This window comes from Ranitomeya imitator, chromosome 8 (assembly GCF_032444005.1).
Source record: "Ranitomeya imitator isolate aRanImi1 chromosome 8, aRanImi1.pri, whole genome shotgun sequence".
NCBI lineage: Eukaryota > Metazoa > Chordata > Amphibia > Anura > Dendrobatidae > Ranitomeya > Ranitomeya imitator.
Window position 1 is genome coordinate 12,157,785 of NC_091289.1, and position 20,423 is coordinate 12,178,207.

A 20,423-nucleotide genomic window follows, 5' to 3' on the forward strand; every position below is an offset into this window, starting at 1 on the left:
TATAACTACTATAATACTGCCCCTATGTACAAGAATACAACTACTATAATACTGCTCCTATGTATAAGAATATAACTACTATAATACTGCTCCTATGTACAAGAATATAACTACTATAATACTGCCCCTATGTACAAGAATATAACTACTAAAATACTGCTCCTATGTACAAGAATACAACTACTATAATACTGCTCCTATGTACAAGAATATAACTACTATAATACTGCCCCTATGTACAAGAATATAACTACTATAATACTGCTCCTATGTACAAGAATACAACTACTATAATACTGCTCCTATGTACAAAAATATAACTACTATAATACTGCTCCTTATGTACAAGAATATAACTACTATAATACTGCCCCCTATATACAAGAATATAACTACTATAATACTGCCCCCATGTACAGGAATATAACTACTATAATACTGACCCTATGTACAAGAATACAACTACTATAATACTGACCCTATCTACAAGAATATAACTACTATAATACTGCCCCCTATATACAAGAATATAACTACTATAATACTGCCCCTATGTACAAGAATACAACTACTATAATACTGACCCTATGTACAAGAATACAACTACTATAATACTGCTCCTATGTACAAGAATATAACTACTATAATACTGCCCCTATGTACAAGAATATAACTACTATAATACTGCCCCTATGTACAAGAATATAACTACTATAATACTGCTCCCTATGTACAGGAATATAACCACTATAATACTGCTCCCTATGTACAAGAATATAACTACTATAATACTGCCCCTATGTACAAGAATACAACTACTATAATACTGACCCTATGTACAAGAATATAACTACTATAATACTGCTCCTATGTACAAGAATATAACTACTATAATACTGCTCCTATGTACAAGAATATAACTGCTATAATACTGACCCTATGTACAAGAATATAACTACTATAATACTGCTCCTATGTTCAAGAATATAACTACTATAATACTGCCCCTATGTACAAGAATATAACTACTATAATACTGCCCCTATGTACAAGAATATAACTACTATACTACTGCCCCTATGTACAGGAATATAACTACTATAATACTGCTCCTATGTACAAGAATATAACTACTATAATACTGACCCTATGTACAAGAATATAACTACTATAATACTGCCCCCATGTACAAGAATATAACTACTATAATACTGACCCTATGTACAAGAATATAACTACTATAATACTGCTCCTATGTACAAGAATATAACTACTATAATACTGCTCCCATGTACAAGAATATAACTACTATAATACTGACCCTATGTACAAGAATATAACTACTATAATACTGCTCCCTATGTACAGGAATATAACCACTATAATACTGCTCCCTATGTACAAGAATATAACTACTATAATACTGCTCCTATGTACAAGAATATAACTACTATAATACTGCTCCTATGTACAAGAATATAACTGCTATAATACTGACCCTATGTACAAGAATATAACTACTATAATACTGCCCCTATGTACAAGAATATAACTACTATAATACTGCCCCTATGTACAAGAATATAACTACTATACTACTGCCCCTATGTACAGGAATATAACTACTATAATACTGCTCCTATGTACAAGAATATAACTACTATAATACTGACCCTATGTACAAGAATATAACTACTATAATACTGCCCCCATGTACAAGAATATAACTACTATAATACTGACCCTATGTACAAGAATATAACTACTATAATACTGCTCCTATGTACAAGAATATACCTACTATAATACTGCTCCTATGTACAAGAATATAACTACTATAATACTGCTCCCATGTACAAGAATATAACTACTATAATACTGACCCTATGTACAAGAATATAACTACTATAATACTGCCCCCATGTACAAGAATATAACTATTATAATACTGACCATATGTACAAGAATATAACTACTATAATACTGCCCCTATGTACAAGAATATAACTAGAATACTGCCCCTATGTACAAGCATGGCGGTGCATGGGTGCCCACTCTCCTATAATTTTTACCGCCATTATTCTGCCATAGAGCAGGTAACGTATAGGGCAGTATATGAGACCGGCAGTGCAGGTAGTCACTGTAGACTCTCATTCTGGATTCTGCATTAAATCTGAATGCTATAAAAGAACACGCTGAATAAATATGAATATTATTAATCAACACTTCGGCTCTTGCACTTTGTGTGTGAATAAAGTTTTCTAACAGTAACATTTTAGAATTAAAAAAAACCTGAAAATATGATGAAAAATGTTCATCCAACTTAATTACTGATGATCGCTCATGCGGTAGAGATTACAGCTTCACGCATTTTGGGGACAAGATTGTAATAATTTTACACTCGGCGATTAATCGTTTTACCACAACTTGCTTGAAGTCTTTCACGTTCCCTGTAATCGGGCTGTGGACACAGTAATATATAAATCTCCACAAACAAATGCACATACATAAGTGAGATCAACCCCCTGGATAGATCCTGTCTGGCTGCAGATAAGATAGGTGACGAGTGTATGACTGGTGGGGTCCAACCACTGTGGGGACCCCACAATGATGAATATGTGCACTACAGACCCACAGAGTGACTGTAGACTGGACACACATTAGCACGACTGTTACAATGTGCTCAGTCATCAAATTCTGCATTCACCAGTATACAGTATGTTCATGAACTGTCCCAATTCTACTGCTCGGTAACTTGTCATTTACCCCAGTGAGTGGTTCCTCTTCATTAGGATTCTGACAGTACTATAGGTGTAGGAACTTCCCTTCCCTCACATCTCAACAGGTACCCAGTATGACAGACAGGAGAGCAGGAGCACAGAGACAAAAACAAGCTCCCATCCTGTAGACAAAGACCTGGTCTCACTTCCTGCAGAGACAAAGACCTGCCCCATCCCTTATATAAAGATATATGAAGACCCACCCCCATCACTCCTTATATAAAGACCCACCCCATCACTCCTTATATAAAGACCCACCCCATCACTCCTTATATAAAGACCCACCCCATCACTCCTTATATAAAGACCCACCCCATCACTCCTTATATAAAGACCCACCCCATCACTCCTTATATAAAGACCCACCCCATCACTCCTTATATAAAGACCCACCCCATCACTCCTTATATAAAGACCCACCCTATCACTCCTTATATAAAGACCCACCCACACTCCATATATAAAGACCCACCCCACCACTCCTTGTATAAAGACCCACCCCACACTCCTTATATAAAGACCCACCCCATCACTCCTTATATAAAGACCCACCCCATCACTCCTTATATAAAGACCCACCCCATCACTCCTTATATAAAGACCCACCCACACTTCATATATAAAGACCCACCCCACCACTCCTTGTATAAAGACCCACCCACACTCCTTATATAAAGACCCACCCCACACTCCTTATATAAAGACCCACCCCATCACTCCTTATATAAAGACCCACCCCATCACTCCTTATATAAAGACCCACCCCATCACTCCTTATATAAAGACCCACCCACACTCCTTATATAAAGACCCACCCACACTCCATATATAAAGACCCACCCCACCACTCCTTGTATAAAGACCCACCCACACTCCTTATATAAAGACCCACCCCATCACTCCTTATATAAAGACCCACCCTATCACTCCTTATATAAAGACCCACCCACACTCCTTATATAAAGACCCACCCCATCACTCCTTATATAAAGACCCACCCCACCACTCCTTGTATAAAGACCCACCCACACTCCTTATATAAAGACCCACCCCATCACTCCTTATATAAAGACCCACCCCATCACTCCTTATATAAAGACCCACCCACACTCCTTATATAAAGACCCACCCCATCACTCCTTATATAAAGACCCACCCTATCACTCCTTGTATAAAGACCCACCCACACTCCTTATATAAAGACCCACCCCATCACTCCTTATATAAAGACCCACCCCACCACTCCTTGTATAAAGACCCACCCACACTCCTTATATGAAGACCCACCCCATCACTCCTTATATAAAGACCCACCCCATCACTCCTTATATAAAGACCCACCCTATCACTCCTTATATAAAGACCCACCCCACCACTCCTTATATAAAGACCCACCCCACCACTCCTTGTATAAAGACCCACCCACACTCCTTATATAAAGACCCACCCCATCACTCCTTATATAAAGACCCACCCCACCACTCCTTGTATAAAGACCCACCCACACTCCTTATATAAAGACCCACCCCATCACTCCTTATATAAAGACCCACCCCACCACTCCTTGTATAAAGACCCATCCCACCACTCCTTATATAAAGACCCACCCCCGCTCCTTATATAAAGACCCACTCCCACCACTCCTTATATAAAGACCCACCCCCACCACTCCTTATTTAAAGACCCACTTACAGACCCGGTTTAATTTCCCAGACAACCATGTTTTTGCAAACCAAAAGAACTGGCTTTTTATCTGTATATGGGCTTGTGAATTTAAGTGTTTATGTCTGGTGGGTCAAGAAAACAGACTTGCCAACTGATATACTATCTAACATACTGTGTAAAGGTACCTTCACGCTTTTTTGTGACATAGCAACGATCTCGCTAACGATCTCCTTATGTGTGACAGCGACCAAGGATCAGGCCCCTGCTGGGAGATCGTTGGTCGTGGGGAATGATCAGGACCTTTTTTTGGTCGCTGATCACCCACTGTCATCGCTGAATCAGCGTGTGTGACGCCGATCCAGCGATGTCTTCACTTGTAACCAGGGTAAACATCGGGTTACTAAGTGCAGGGCCGCGCTTAGTAACCCGATGACGTCACCGCTGTGCTCTGCTTTCCCGCCGGCGCTGACACAGTCAGTGCAGGGAAGCTGACAGCAGGGGACGCGACAGACATCGGAATGTAAGTATGTAGTGGTTTTTTTTTTTTTTTTAACTTTTACAATGGTAACCAGGGTAAATATCGGGTTACTAAGCGCGGCCCTGCACTTAGTAACCCGATGTTTACCCTGGTTACCCGGGGACTTCGGCATCGTTGAAGACAGTTTCAACGATGCCGAAGTCTTTCCCCGGATCGTTGGTCGCTGGAGAGAGCTGTCTGTGTGACAGCTCCCCAGCGACCACACAACGACTTACCAACGATCACGGCCAGGTCGTATCGCTGGTCGTGATCGTTGGTAAGTCGTTTAGTGTAACGGTACCTTTAGTCTGTAATAGTTACTGTACATAGGGTGTGTTTATCTTTGTTTATTGATGTGTGCTGATATGCTAATTGTTCATTGAATTCCAGAACCAGCTTGGTGACTTCTAAAGCAGAGAAGGAAAGACTGTGCCAATAGTAGTATTACTTAATCTCATCACCATTGTTTGCCTTATCTTGATGTTGGACTGAAGGACACTGGGTAATTCTAAAAATAGCTTACATGTCTTGGGTATAAAAAGACTCAGAGATCACATCATGGGAGACTGAAGTAAGACAGAGCTACCAGCCGGACATTCTGCAAACCACCCAACAGACAAGAAAAAGGACTGCAGCCAATTCATCATGGCACCATCATGAGGGACACTGATCTATGATTCTATAGGAAACAACCAAGGGGTTTTCGGCACCGGTTGGAAGGACACAGATCTGATCCAGTGGCCATCTCTGAACCATGGATATGTTTGGAGAAAGCCAGGTTTGGGACCAACTGGTCGCCTAGTTCTATGGAGATGGTCAGATAAGCCAAGTGGTGACTCTCGTGTCAACTGGCTTTGGACCTTGAATGGACTCTATGGACAGTTCTTGGTCATCTAGCTACGCTTGTCGTTACTTCTTCTCTGTGTGTATATCGCAGGTGGAATAGCGACCCTGGGAGCTCACATATAACATCTACCATTATCCCGGAAAGATAACGGAAGAGTAAGACCCTGTCATGTGCAGTATGTTGGGGTAATTGCTGAGATTGTTCGGTTTGCTATTGTGTGCTGTGGTTCAATAAAGTATTGCCGCACTGTTTTACCTTAACCCTGTGTTGTCTGTGTAGTGTATTGCCCACCTGGAGATAGAGCGGACGTTCAGTGGTATGAGCCCTGGTCCATGCAGTCTTGCTAAAGACAGCCGGGCCAGCGGATAAGAGCACCCACTGACCCTGTTTCTCCACACCCACCACTCCTTGTATAAAGACCCATCCCCCACCACTCCTTGTATAAAGACCCACCCACACTCCTTGTATAAAGACCCATCCCCCACCACTCCTTATATGAAGACCCACCCCCACTACTCCTTGTATAAATACTGGGGACGGCGGTAGGTAAGAGGAGGGTTGCAGGGGTCTGATCCAGAACCATGGGCTACTAATGTGGCCAATAGAAAAATGCCTTTAACAAAAAACAGCCTCCCAGCATGCTCAGTGTGGCAGGACATGCTGGGAGTTGCAGTTTTGGTCTCACTGCTCTGATACATAGGTGCAGGGTCAGCTACCCTAGAAGACCACTGATATTCCCACTCACCAACAATTGCTACCTAAATCCCACCTTTAACTAATCTGATAGCTCATATATTAGCAAGTATTCTGGATTAACAGATGGACGTACAAGGGTAAAACTGCCCCTAATAATGGACCGTAATATAAGACCTGCGGCTCTCACCATGCGGTGTGGTCAGAAAAGCCCGTGAATCGGTGGTCTCCGGCTCTGGTTTTCTGAGAGCCCAGAGGAAAGGAATTTTACAATGGAGCTTCCGAGTCAACCACCCAAAACTGCACTGAGCAAGAGGGTCTCAAAGACGAGAGCTGGTATAGATATAAAGGAAACAAAATCTGGGGGATTTATTTACAGTTGGTCTTCGGAGAAGATTGACGGTATATAGGGGCAGCACGGTGGCTCCGTGGGTAATACTGCAGCCTTGCAGTCCCGGTTCAAATCCCACCAAGGACAACATCTGCTAGGAGTTTGTATGTTCTCCCCGTGCGTGGGTTCCCTCCCGGTACTCTGGTTTCCTCCCATATTCCAAAGACATACTGATAGGGAATTTAGATTGTGAGCCCCATCGGGGACAGCGATGATAATGTGTGCAAACTGTAAAGCCCTGCGGAATATGTTAGCGCTATATAAAAATAAAGATTATTAAGATGATTATTATCTTTTCACATTAGGTTTCATATATGGAAACAGTCAACAGGCTGAAGGGATGGTCAGTACTGACAATATCCGGGGAATGGTGTGTTGTAGAGGGGGAGTATCACTGGGGTATTGGAGGTCAATATCAATGGGGTGTTAGACAGGGGGGGTCATCAATAGGGCATTGGGCCGTTGTAAAGAGGACACTATCTCCAGGTTATCATAGAGCGGACACTATCACTGCGGTACTGGGACTTACAATTAACAGCAAAAAGTTTTGACCTTTTCACTTTCTTGCTCCATATCTCACCATGCACTACAGCTTTGATCGTGAGACTTCCACCATTTTATAGACAATCATCTTGGCTTTCTCATACATTAATGTGACTTGCGGCTATTTAGCTTATGATTAGTTCTGCAGCTTCTTGTCAAGTCGCTGCATTGTTACTGTTTTGCTCCTTGTGGTGGAAACATCTTTGTCTTCCTGTAAACTACAAATTACAACCTGTTCTCACATTCCCTAATATCTCACTGGGTTATTACACGGATTCCTAAACGTCACCGGTTGGAATCGAGGAGCAGCCGTGAGAATTTCCCAAGAAAACAGAAACAGCATCATCCAGCTCATCGATAGTTGTCCCTCAGCCAAGAAAATTGCCAAACTGCATCATGTGAACTCCATGACAGCTGGGAGAAGACGAGATGAAGTCTGTCCATCCATTCAGAAGCCAAGAGGTGGACGTCCAGGCAAAATATCGGCATCAACAAGTCGGCTCATCACAAGGTCTATCAGGTCTGGAGACAAACACGGCAGTGGAGGAGGCTCGTATGCTGCGTGATAGTGAGATCTCAGACATCGATGTCAGCACCGTGCGACATACGCTACACAAGTCTGGAATGGTGGCCAGGAAAAAGGTGAAGAAGCCTCAACTTTATTATCATCATAAGAATCATTGTCTCGAGTCTGCAACAAAGTACGAAAAGTGGAAAGTAGAAGATTGGAAACGGGGATATGGAGCGATGAGACGGAAGTCGATAGACGGCTCTGATGGCTGCAAATGGGTCTGAAAGAAACAAGGGGCTAACGGATCGAGATATTGGATGAAATACCAAGTTCGGTGGAGGAAGCCTGATGATAATGGGGTTGATTCACAGCCAGAGGTGTTGGATACTTGACCAGGATCGTTAGTGGTCTCAGTGCTGAGCTGTATGTGAGTGTCCTACAAGATGAGTTACTTCGTACACTCGAGTACTATGGGTAAGACAAGGACGACATCGTGTTCCAGCAGGAGAACGACTCGAAGCATATGGCGAGATTGGGGAAAAAATGGTTCAATGACAATGACGTAGAGGAGCTGGAGTGTCCACCTCAACCTAATCCAGCACTTGGGGGTACAGGTGAAGAATAAGCAGTATATAGACCCAAGTGAGGCGACCGGTGTGCACCAACATGGGGAACGTGCAGAACAGACCTGGGATCAGATTTCGGTGAAGACAGGCATGAATCAGATTGAGAGCAGCCCAGAAGGATTCAGGCCGTGCTGAAGGCCAAAGGTGGATTTACAAAATACTAATTAAAATTTAGATTTTTAGGAGCAAATCAATAACAATGCAGCGACATGACGAGAATCTGCAGAACTAATCATAGCCGAATAACTAACTAACTAACTAATAGCCGAAATGTGAGTATGAGAAAGCCAAGATGATCTATATATATAATTGCCTAAGGGTTTTTCCGTCTGTCTGTCTGTCTTTCCTGGAAATCCCGGCTCTCTGATTGGTCGAGGCCGCCAGGCCTTGACCAATCAGAGACGGGCACAGCATCGACGTAGAAATCCCGCGTCTCTGATTGGTCGAGGCCGCCAGGCTTCGACCAATCAGCGACGAGCACAGCGACGATGATGTCATAAAGGACATAGATATCCCGCGTCTCTGATTGGTCGAGGCCGCCAGGCCTCGACCAATCAGCAACGGGCACAGCGACGATGATGTCATAATGGTTGCCATGGCGACGATGATGTCATAAAGGTTGCCTCGACCAATCAGCGACGGGCACAGTCTGCCGCGAATTCTGGAATCATCATTGTTCATATACTACGGGGACATGCATATTCTAGAATACCCGATGTGTTAGAATTGGGCCACAATCTAGTTGTCTATAAAGTGATGGTGGTCTGACATGGAAGCCATAGTGGATGGTGAGATATGGAGCCTGAGAGAACTATATTATATATCTATATATATAATTGCCTAAGGGTTTTTCCGTCTGTCTGTCTGTCTGTCCTGGAAATCCCGGCTCTCTGATTGGTCGAGGCCGCCAGGCCTCGACCAATCAGAGACCGGCACAGCATCGACGTAGAAATCCCGCGTCTCTGATTGGTCGAGGCCGCCAGGCCTCGACCAATCAGCAACGGGCACAGCGACGATGATGTCATAAAGGACGTAGACATCTCACGTTTCTGATTCAGCGACGGGCACAGTATCGACGTAGATGTCATAATGGTTGCCATGGCGACGATGATGTCATAAAGGTTGCCTCGACCAATCAGCGACGGGCACAGTGTGCCGCGAATTCTGGAATCATCATTGTCCATATACTACGGGGACATGCATATTCTAGAATACCCGATGCGTTAGAATCAGGCCACAATCTAGTATATATATATATATATATATATATATATATAGTTCTCTCTATATCGTATAATTCCCCAGGTCGGAGCAGTGAAATAGAAATGTTTTCTGTAAGTGGATGTTACACTCGTCACGATTAGAAGACAAGCAGTGACCTTCTCGGTAAACAACAAATAGGGGGAAAGAAGAGTAAGTTCCGTTCCCGCGGGGGTCCGCGAGAGCGCTGCCGCTAACAGAAGCTGACAATTTTCTCATCTCATCTTCTCTGGGCTTCTGTGGGGAGCGGTGATGGCAGCTGGGCTCACGCAGGACTTTAATCAGGAATACAGCTTCTCAGGACATGCTAATGGAAATGAGAGATCCTCGGCCTCAAACATCAGGCTCAATAAGCGCAGATGACTTCTAGTGCACGCTGGCACGACCCCTCCAGGGACACGCGGCCCCTCTCCTTGGTCTCCCAGAGGCGTCACTCTCTGCTGTTTAACCGTGTACGGGCCACCCGCGAAACTAACGGGCATCATACACATCGACTGTGACAGGCAGGAAGCCGCAATGTGGATCCCGTCTGCGATGTCTCGTAGTCGCCATTTACATCTTATTTCTCTTCATTTAAGGTTATATGAAGGATTCAGAGTCGCAGACTGGGGGGGGGATACAAAGCCCCCCATCACTGAGCCACCATCCCAGCAGCCTCAGGTACTGCATTACTAAGTGATCCTATGACGGGTCCTGGATGCATCACATCAAAAGGTGGAGCTGTGCAATGGATTTTCAGTTTTTTTTTTTTTTTTTTAGCTTTTGTTAATCTGGCATCAATGCCGGACTATTAAATGGCTAAAGAAAACAATTCTTTGCACGTTCACACACGCTACATACATTGCAGAAAGTTCTGCAACTGAACCGGTTCCATGTGTGTAAATGGGGAGCGTTTCAGCAGGTGCACGGCGTCCTAATAAATGAGAGTTACACAAAATCTGCTGATCCAAGGACATTATTATTACCTGCTATCTGTTTACTTAATTGCATTTAGTTTTGGTTACAAATAATTGCAACTACAGGGTTTTGTTAAAAATTCTACATCCTCCATGTATCACCGTACATGGGTAACTGCAGAATGAGTCTGTAACCGTTATCTCTCCCCTCCTGAACCATCTGCTAAACTGATTTATAACCAGTAGAAAGGTAAACCTTAGAAAACCCAGCTGCTACGAGATCACTGATAACTCACGCTATAGTCTACCATGTACACAGGAACATAGAGGCTGTAGAATAGTCTCACATTTTTAATGAAAAAAATATTTTTAGCCAACAAAACATGGATTTATGTAAAAAAAAAAAAGCCCACAAAAGTCCTCCAGATGTAATTGGCAGAAACTCCCAATTGGTACCTGTACAATCTCTTACTTCCGGTCTTGTGAAATTTTCACACCAAATTATAATTTTGTTCTGGATTATCAGATTTTCTTTATTATCAAATGTCAGATTTCCAATTTATTTTCCTTTATTTCCTTGGAATTCGGACCATCGATTTCTCCAGATCAGTTTAAATTTACAAAACCCCAAAGTGCAGCACGCCCCACACTTGGAGGATATTTCATCAGTCGCCGTCCTCTTTTCTTATGCCGGTCGGTGGTTGACAGATTGGACAACAGATTGCATCAATTCATCAATTATATTGAGGAAAAAAACAGATCAAGAATGATCGTGATGAATCCATTCTCCACTTGCTGACAGGGAAATTTATGTTTTTCTAGGTAGTTTATTGATTTTTTTTTCCATGACAGATTGAACAAGTGACTGATACATCGTGATGTCGTTCTGTCCCTAAATCATCCAATTATACAAATTCTAAAAAGTTGTCACTAAAAACCCCAGAAAGGGAACAGAAAATGTTTACATCAGGCTTTATGGTAAATGTATTTTTAAACATTTTGGATCATTTTTAATTTTTTTTAAAATAAAATCTAACTGGACAAAATGGTTACAAAGACTACAAGGCCCGATAGTAACACTCGTACTTACTTGTTCTGTACAGTTGATTTTTCATCAGTCTCTAGCATCACAGACAGGATTGCAATGACTGATAGCACCTCTATATACAGTAGATAACACAGGATCCACCATTCACAATAGGTGATATCACAGCTCACCTCCTCCTCCTGTACAATGACTGATAACACCTCTACATACAGTAGATAACCCAGGATCCACCATTCACAGTAGGTGATGTCACAGCTCACCTCCTCCTCCTGTACAATGACTGATAACACCTCTATATACAGTAGATAACACAGGATCCACCATTCACAATAGGTGATGTCACAGCTCACCTCCTCCTCCTGTACAATGACTGATAACACCTCTATATACAGTAGATAACACAGGATCCATCATTCACAATAGGTGATGTCACAGCTCACCTCCTCCTCCTGTACAATGACTGTTAACACCTCTGTATACAGTAGATAACACAGTATCCACCATTCACAATAGGTGATGTCACAGCTCATCTCCTCCTCCTCCTGTACAATGACTGATAACACCTCTATATACAGTAGATAACACAGGATCCACCATTCACAATAGGTGATGTCACAGCTCACCCTCCTCCTGTACAATGACTGATAACACCTCTATATACAGTAGATACCACAGGATCCACCATTCACAATAGAGGATGTCACAGCTCACCTCCACCTCCTGTACAATGGCTGATAACACCTCTATATACAGTAGATAACACAGGATCCACCATTCACAGTAGGTGATGTCACAGCTCACCTCCTCCTCCTGTACAATGACTGATAACACCTCTATATACAGTAGATACCACAGGATCCACCACTCACAATAGAGGATGTCACAGCTCACCTCCCCCTCCTGTACAATGGCTGATAACACCTCTATATACAGTAGATAACACAGGATCCACCATTCACAGTAGGTGATGTCACAGCTCACCTCCTCCTCCTGTACAATGACTGATAACACCTCTATATACAGTAGATAACACAGGATCCATCATTCACAATAGGTGATGTCACAGCTCACCTCCTCCTCCTCCTGTACAATGACTGATAACACCTCTATATACAGTAGATAACACAGAATCCACCATTCACAATAGGTGATATCACAGCTCACCTTCTCCTGATACTGTTCCTCCCGCCCATGTGGCTACTGGCAGAACAGGAAACAGAATCCTAATAAGAAACCTAATTACCTGTGTAAAAATTGCAAGATTTGGGATCTTTTTTTATTGTATGGATAATTACAAAAACAATTAAGAAAAAAAAAGCACAAATGTTTCAAAAATGAGTTTCACATAAAAACCTACTGTAAAGACTAGGTAATGTTCTGATGATACCGTCCCTTTAAGAATGAATCCCTCTTCTGCAAAACTGCTGGAGGTTTTGATCCTCGTTTCCATTCACTTTCACAGTATCACGATTTGGAGAAAAGTCTCCCATGCGGTGATCTCATATGAATGAGGGAAGCAGCACTGTCGTCTGCGGCTCAGAGAAGGGCAGGAAAATTATATTCACTCAATTGCACATGAAAACAACTCAGACCGACAGAGAAGCCCCCACAGATCCACTCAGGGGGGATTGATCTGCTGCTTATTGTATGTGAGCGACCGGAACGAGTCAGGTGACCTCGGCCGACATTTGGGACAATTGTTTGGAGGCCGCAACAGGTAAGCATCTTTGCCTGTGTACTGGTTTTTCCTATCCGTAGAACACCTACACCATGATGGTCCCAGTGATCAGCAAGTCAAGTTATCATCTATCCATAGTGAACCTGCCCCATGATGGTCCCAGTGATCAGCAAGTTATCACCTATCCATAGTGATCCTGCCCCATGATGGTCCCAGCGATCAGCAAGTTATCATCTATCCATAGTGATCCTGCCCCATGATGGTCCCAGTGATCAGCAAGTTATCATCTATCCATAGTGAACCTGCCCCATGATGGTCCCAGTGATCAGCAAGTTATCATCTATCCATAGTGAACCTGCCCCATGATGGTCCCAGTGATCAGCAAGTTATCATCTATCCATAGTGAACCTGCCCCATGATGGGTCCAGTGATCAGCAAGTTATCACCTATCCATAGTGATCCTGCCCCATGATAGTCCCAGTGATCAGCAAGTTATCACCTATCCATAGTGATCCTGCCCCATGATAGTCCCAGTGATCAGCAAGTTATCATCTATCCATAGTGATCCTGCCCCATGATGGTCCCAGCGATCAGCAAGTTATCATCTATCCATAGTGATCCTGCCCCATGATGGTCCCAGTGATCAGCAAGTTATCACCTATCCATAGTGATCCTGCCCCATGATGGTCCCAGCGATCAGCAAGTTATCATCTATCCATAGTGATCCTGCCCCATGATGGTCCCAGCGATCAGCAAGTTATCACCTATCCATAGTGAACCTGCCCCATGATGGTCCCAGTGATCAGCAAGTTATCATCTATCCATAGTGAACCTGCCCCATGATGGTCCCAGTGATCAGCAAGTTATCACCTATCCATAGTGATCCTGCCCCATGATGGTCCCAGTGATCAGCAAGTTATCACCTATCCATAGTGATCCTGTCCCATGATGGTCCCAGCGATCAGCAAGTTATCACTTATCCATAGTGAACCTGCCCCATGATGGTCCCAGTAACCAGCCAGTTATCACCTATCCATAGTGATCCTGCCCCATGATGGGTCCAGTGATCAGCAAGTTATCACCTATCCATAGTGATCCTGCCCCATGATGGTCCCAGTAACCAGCCAGTTATCATCTATCCATAGTGATCCTGCCCCATGATGGTCCCAGTAACCAGCCAGTTATCACCTATCCATAGTGAACCTGCCCCATGATGGTCCCAGCGATCAGCAAGTTATCATCTATCCATAGTGATCCTGCCCCATGATGGGCCCAGTAATCAGCAAGTTATCATCCATCCATAGTGATCCTGCCCCATGATGGGCCCAGTGATCAGCAAGTTATCATCTATCCATAGTGAACCTGCCCCATGATGGTCCCAGCGATCAGCAAGTTATCACTTATCCATAGTGAACCTGCCCCATGATGGTCCCAGCGATCAGCAAGTTATCACTTATCCATAGTGAACCTGCCCCATGATGGTCCAAGTGATCAGCAAGTTATCACTTATCCATAGTGAACCTGCCCCACGATGGTCCAAGTGATCAGCAAGTTATCATCTATCCATAGTGATCCTGCCCCATGATGGTCCCAGTGATCAGCAAGTTATCATCTATCCATAGTGATCCTGCCCCATGATGGGTCCAGTGATCAGCAAGTTATCACCTATCCATAGTGATCCTGCCCCACGATGGTCCCAGTGATCAGCAAGTTATCACCTATCCATAGTGATCCTGCCCCATGATGGTCCCAGTAACCAGCCAGTTATCACCTATCCATAGTGATCCTGCCCCATGATGGGTCCAGTGATCAGCAAGTTATCACCTATCCATAGTGATCCTGCCCCATGATGGTCCCAGTAACCAGCCAGTTATCATCTATCCATAGTGATCCTGCCCCATGATGGTCCCAGTAACCAGCCAGTTATCACCTATCCATAGTGAACCTGCCCCATGATGGTCCCAGCGATCAGCAAGTTATCATCTATCCATAGTGAACCTGCCCCATGATGGTCCCAGTAACCAGCCAGTTATCACCTATCCATAGTGATCCTGTCCCATGATGGTCCCAGCGATCAGCAAGTTATCATCTATCCATAGTGATCCTGCCCCATGATGGGCCCAGTAATCAGCAAGTTATCATCCATCCATAGTGATCCTGCCCCATGATGGGCCCAGTGATCAGCAAGTTATCATCTATCCATAGTGAATCTGCCCCATGATGGTCCCAGTAACCAGCCAGTTATCACCTATCCATAGTGAACCTGCCCCATGATGGTCCCAGCGATCAGCAAGTTATCATCTATCCATAGTGATCCTGTCCCATGATGGTCCCAGTAACCAGCCAGTTATCATCTATCCATAGTGAACCTGCCCCATGCTGGTCCCAGTAATCCCTCAATATCCCTTCATACAGACGGGATCGTCCTCACCTTCTGAGCCTCCCTCACGCAGCTCCGGTACTCTCTGGCGAGGTCGCTGCAGTTGAGAAGCTCCTGGCGGTTTTCTGTGTAACACTTGAGAATATTGGACTGAAGATTCATACAGACCGGATCGTAACTTCTCTTCCTACAGAGAAACGGAAAGAAGAAGATCAAACATGGCGACGACATACGAAAAGTAACGCGAGCGAGAGACACGACAGTGATCCAGCCCCGCGGACAGCGAAGACCTCGGTACGTCCGCACGCTCCACAGGAGACTCCGGCATGGGGAGAAATATGCAGTAAATAAGTCATTAAAAGCCGTTTTGCATATACAGTTCTTACGCAGAACTATGTGTCTCGATAATTACACCCTACGAACAAACCTTGGGCGGTCAGAACCTTAAGTTATGTCTTCATTTATTACTTTGTTCAGTATTCTACCATTGTACATAAAATCCGTCTCCATGGTTACAGACTACAAACAAGCTCGGCGTAGTCGGATTTTTCAATCATGTATTAAAGGGTTGGTTTTATTTCAAACTGTTAGAGACACACTCTTCTCTGTCAATGGAGGGATCAGGAGAGATAGCTAGTTCAGCAATCTTAAAGGGGTATTCCCAAAATAGCAATGTGGTCTTATAATACTGTACACATTATTATATATAAGGGATTTAAAATGCGTTATATTGGCACAAATGAATAAATATGTATAGTATGCAGTTATTAAGAAAAATTATGTGATGGTAGGAACAATCCTTAAAGACAGCATTCTGTAGCAGGAAGCCACCTGTAATGCATGGTGGAAATGAGGACACTGCAATGTGATCTCACTACTCAGCCAGGAACCAGAACTGATCTTCAATGGTGCAAATGACACAAAGGTAAAGGAAAAGGGACCAAAAACTGGAGGTCAAAGGTGAAACAAGTGGTCAGGAATAGTGATGAGCGAATATACTCGTTACTCGAGATTTCCTGAGCACGCTCACGGTTTCCTCTGAGTATTTTTTAGTGCTCGGAGATTTAGATTTCATCACCTCAGCTGAATGATTTACATCTGTTAGCCAGCATAAGTTCATGTGAGGATTCCCTAGAAACCTTCAGCTGCGGCGAAGAAAACTAAATCTCCGAGCATTAAAAAATACTCGGAGGACACCGGAGCGTGCTCGGGAAATCTCGAGTAACGAATATATTCGCTCATCACTAGTCAGGAATTATTGCATTTTTACATAAATATATCATTTTCTTATTTTTTTTTAATGAGAGGTATACATTAAATGATAAAATGCTTGCTGACTGAAGTCACTGCCAGGGGAGCTCCCTGCACACAGATATACAGGATAAGATTCTGTCTGCAGCCACCACTAGGGGGAGCTCCCTGTATACAGAGATACATGATAAGATCCTGTCTGCGGCCACCACTAGGGGGAGCTCCCTGTATTCAGAGATACATGATAAGATCCTGTCTACAGTCACCACTAGGGGGAGCTCCCTGTATACAGAGATACATGATAAGATCCTGTCTACAGTCACCACTAGGGGGAGCTCCCTGTATACAGAGATACATGATAAGATCCTGTCTGCAGCCACCACTAGGGGGAGCTCCCTGTATACAGAGATACATGATAAGATCCTGTCTACAGTCACCACTAGGGGGAGCTCCCTGTATACAGAGATACATGATAAGATCCTGTCTACAGTCACCACTAGGGGGAGCTCCCTGTATACAGAGATACATGATAAGATCCTGTCTACAGTCACCACTAGGGGGAGCTCCCTGTATACTGAGATACATGATAAAATTCTGTCTGCAGCCACCACTAGGGGGAGCTCCCTGTATACAGAGATACATGGTAACATACTGTCTGCAGTCACCACTAGGGGGAGCTCCCTGTATACAGAGATACAGGATAAGATCCTGTCTGCAGCCACCACTAGGGGGAGCTCCCTGTAGACAGAGATACATGATAAGATCCTGTCTACAGCCACCACTAGGGGGAGCTCCCTGTATACAGAGATACATGATAAGATCCTGTCTACAGTCACCACTAGGGGGAGCTCCCTGTATACTGAGATACATGATAAGATTCTGTCGGCAGCCACCACTAGGGGGAGCTCCCTGTATACAGAGATACATGGTAACATACTGTCTGCAGTCACCACTAGGGGGAGCTCCCTGTATACAGAGATACAGGATAAGATCCTGTCTGCAGCCACCACTAGGGGGAGCTCCCTGTAGACAGAGATACAGGATAAGATCCTGTCTGCAGCCACCACTAGGGGGAGCTCCCTGTATACAGAGATACATGATAAGATCCTGTCTACAGTCACCACTAGGGGGAGCTCCCTGTATACTGAGATACATGATAAGATTCTGTCGGCAGCCACCACTAGGGGGAGCTCCCTGTATACAGAGATACATGATAAGATCCTGTCTGCAGCCACCACTAGGGGGAGCTCCCTGTATACAGAGATACATGATAAGATCCTGTCTGCAGCCACCACTAGGGGGAGCTCCCTGTATACAGAGATACAGGATAAGTTTCTGTCTGCAGTCACCACTAGGGGGAGCTCCCTGTATACAGAGATACATGATAAGATCCTGTCTGCAGCCACCACTAGGGGGAGCTCCCTGTATACAGAGATACATGATAAGATCCGGTCTGCAGCCACCACTAGGGGGAGCTCCCTGTATACAGAGATACAGGATAAGTTTCTGTCTGCAGTCACCACTAGGGGGAGCTCCCTGTATACAGAGATACATGATAAGATCCTGTCTGCAGCCACCACTAGGGGGAGCTCCCTGTATACAGAGATACATGATAAGATCCTGTCTGCAGCCACCACTAGGGGGAGCTCCCTGTATACAGATACATGATAAAGGTTCTGTCTGCAGCCACCACTAGGGGAGCACCCTGGAGATTACATTTAGATCTATGTATACACAGTAAGCCCCCTTAAATGCAGTATACGTGCTCCTTTTGCATCTACAGCCACCTTTAATAATCTCTTAAAGCCTAATTTTTAGTCTGGCAAACTGAAAGCCGGCCCTGGAGTGATCATAAGATATTTTTCTTTTTATTTTGTGTTATCCAATGGATAAAATTTGCAGCCAAATCTTGACAATTTTCCACCAAGCCAGTGAGACTCGGGTGAAGACACGTCCGGGAGTGCATCCTCTTCTAAATGAAATCTCATCAACATATCCTTCTCTTGTTATTAGGGTGAACATCAATCAGGTAATTCTGCGCGGGTGCGGAGCCGCTGCTGCACGTTCTCCTTAGGAGAGGCATCTGCGGCAGGGCGAATATGTGAGGCGAGCCTCTTATTACTGGAAGCAGAAAGCATGCTCTCAGTAAATTAGTCATTCATCTTAGTCACAGCCAATCTTGGGATTCCAGGAAGACGTATCATTAACTGGCGAGCACCGAGGAGAAGGGAGGCAACAACGCAAAGTCCTAGCAGGATCCAGGGGCGCCAACAGGAGTCAAGAAGATGGTGGGATAAGAGTCCGGAGCCGCTCGGAGCGGGATGTTTACTGTGATTATTCCAATAAAATGTGTATAATCCTATAGCCATGAATATGAATAGTGTTAGAAGATGCTTTTCACCCCCTGCTGGTTCAGTGTCTTCACCCTGCTAAGGACACTATTAGGAGCTAGTATTAGATGAAGGGTTTACAGATTGTTAGAGTCACACGCTGGAGATGTGAGGTCTCTAGTCACAACGCATTAGGTGCCGGCTACAAAGATCCCCTCGCTCTACTCCATAAACCCCCAGAAGTACGGAGGCAGGAAGATCCCCAGGTCACTGATTGGCAGCAGTAGCGCAGATGGAGAAGTGGCACAGTCGGGCATAGAGCCAAGAGCTGTCACTGGCCAAGAGGTCATCAGGAGACGAGCCGGAGGAGAAACCCTACAGGCACCCGGCGAACGATCCGATGGACGAGACAGGTGCAACATCCAAGAATAAGCCAGAACAAGGATCGACAATCGCCAAGACGGAACCACAATATGCAAAAAAGTTGGATAAGTTTAAACAATGCAAAGTGCGTACATTATTAAACAGATCTCTTAGACCTAATGAGGCTGGTGCACTTACTCTGAAAATCCATGTCAGCGTGGCTGTAATGATCCTTTGTGACAGTTTCCCTGCCTACTATTAAAAATGAAATCATAAAATGCTCGCTCTTCCTTGAGGATTATACAACCAATCTGATGCGGCTTTTCATACTAAGTACACCAGCAACATCCGGTCTATTTAATAAGATATCCAGTTTGTGTCGTTAAATCTGGTGTAAGAATCGATGTAAATTCGGGGGAGAATCTGGACGTAGATGGTCGGCTGGTCCCATTGAAATCAGCGGGTTCTTCCAGGATTCACCCACTGGGCGCAGGCACCTTACCCGTGACGTGTGCGGTCGGGGGCTCGAGGGTCCGCCCGTCGCCTGCAGCCCTGGACTTACGTGAACTTTTCTTTCTAAGATTCTACGGAGATCTATTATAAAGTTTAAAGGAGCCGGCTCTCACCGCATCGCTGCCGCATCG

At 44.3% G+C, this 20,423-nt stretch overlaps 1 protein-coding gene across 2 annotated transcripts in view; it reads right to left on the reverse strand.

Annotated features, from left to right (window-relative positions):
• CHCHD6 (coiled-coil-helix-coiled-coil-helix domain containing 6) overlaps positions 1-20,423 on the reverse strand; it is a 223,927-nt gene that overhangs the window by 56,196 nt on the left and 147,308 nt on the right. For both annotated transcript variants that reach the window (XM_069736290.1, XM_069736291.1), the window contains one exon: positions 15,887-16,022. In XM_069736290.1, coding sequence (XP_069592391.1) covers positions 15,887-16,022 — 136 coding nt within the window. The remainder of the gene's footprint in view (positions 1-15,886; positions 16,023-20,423) is intronic.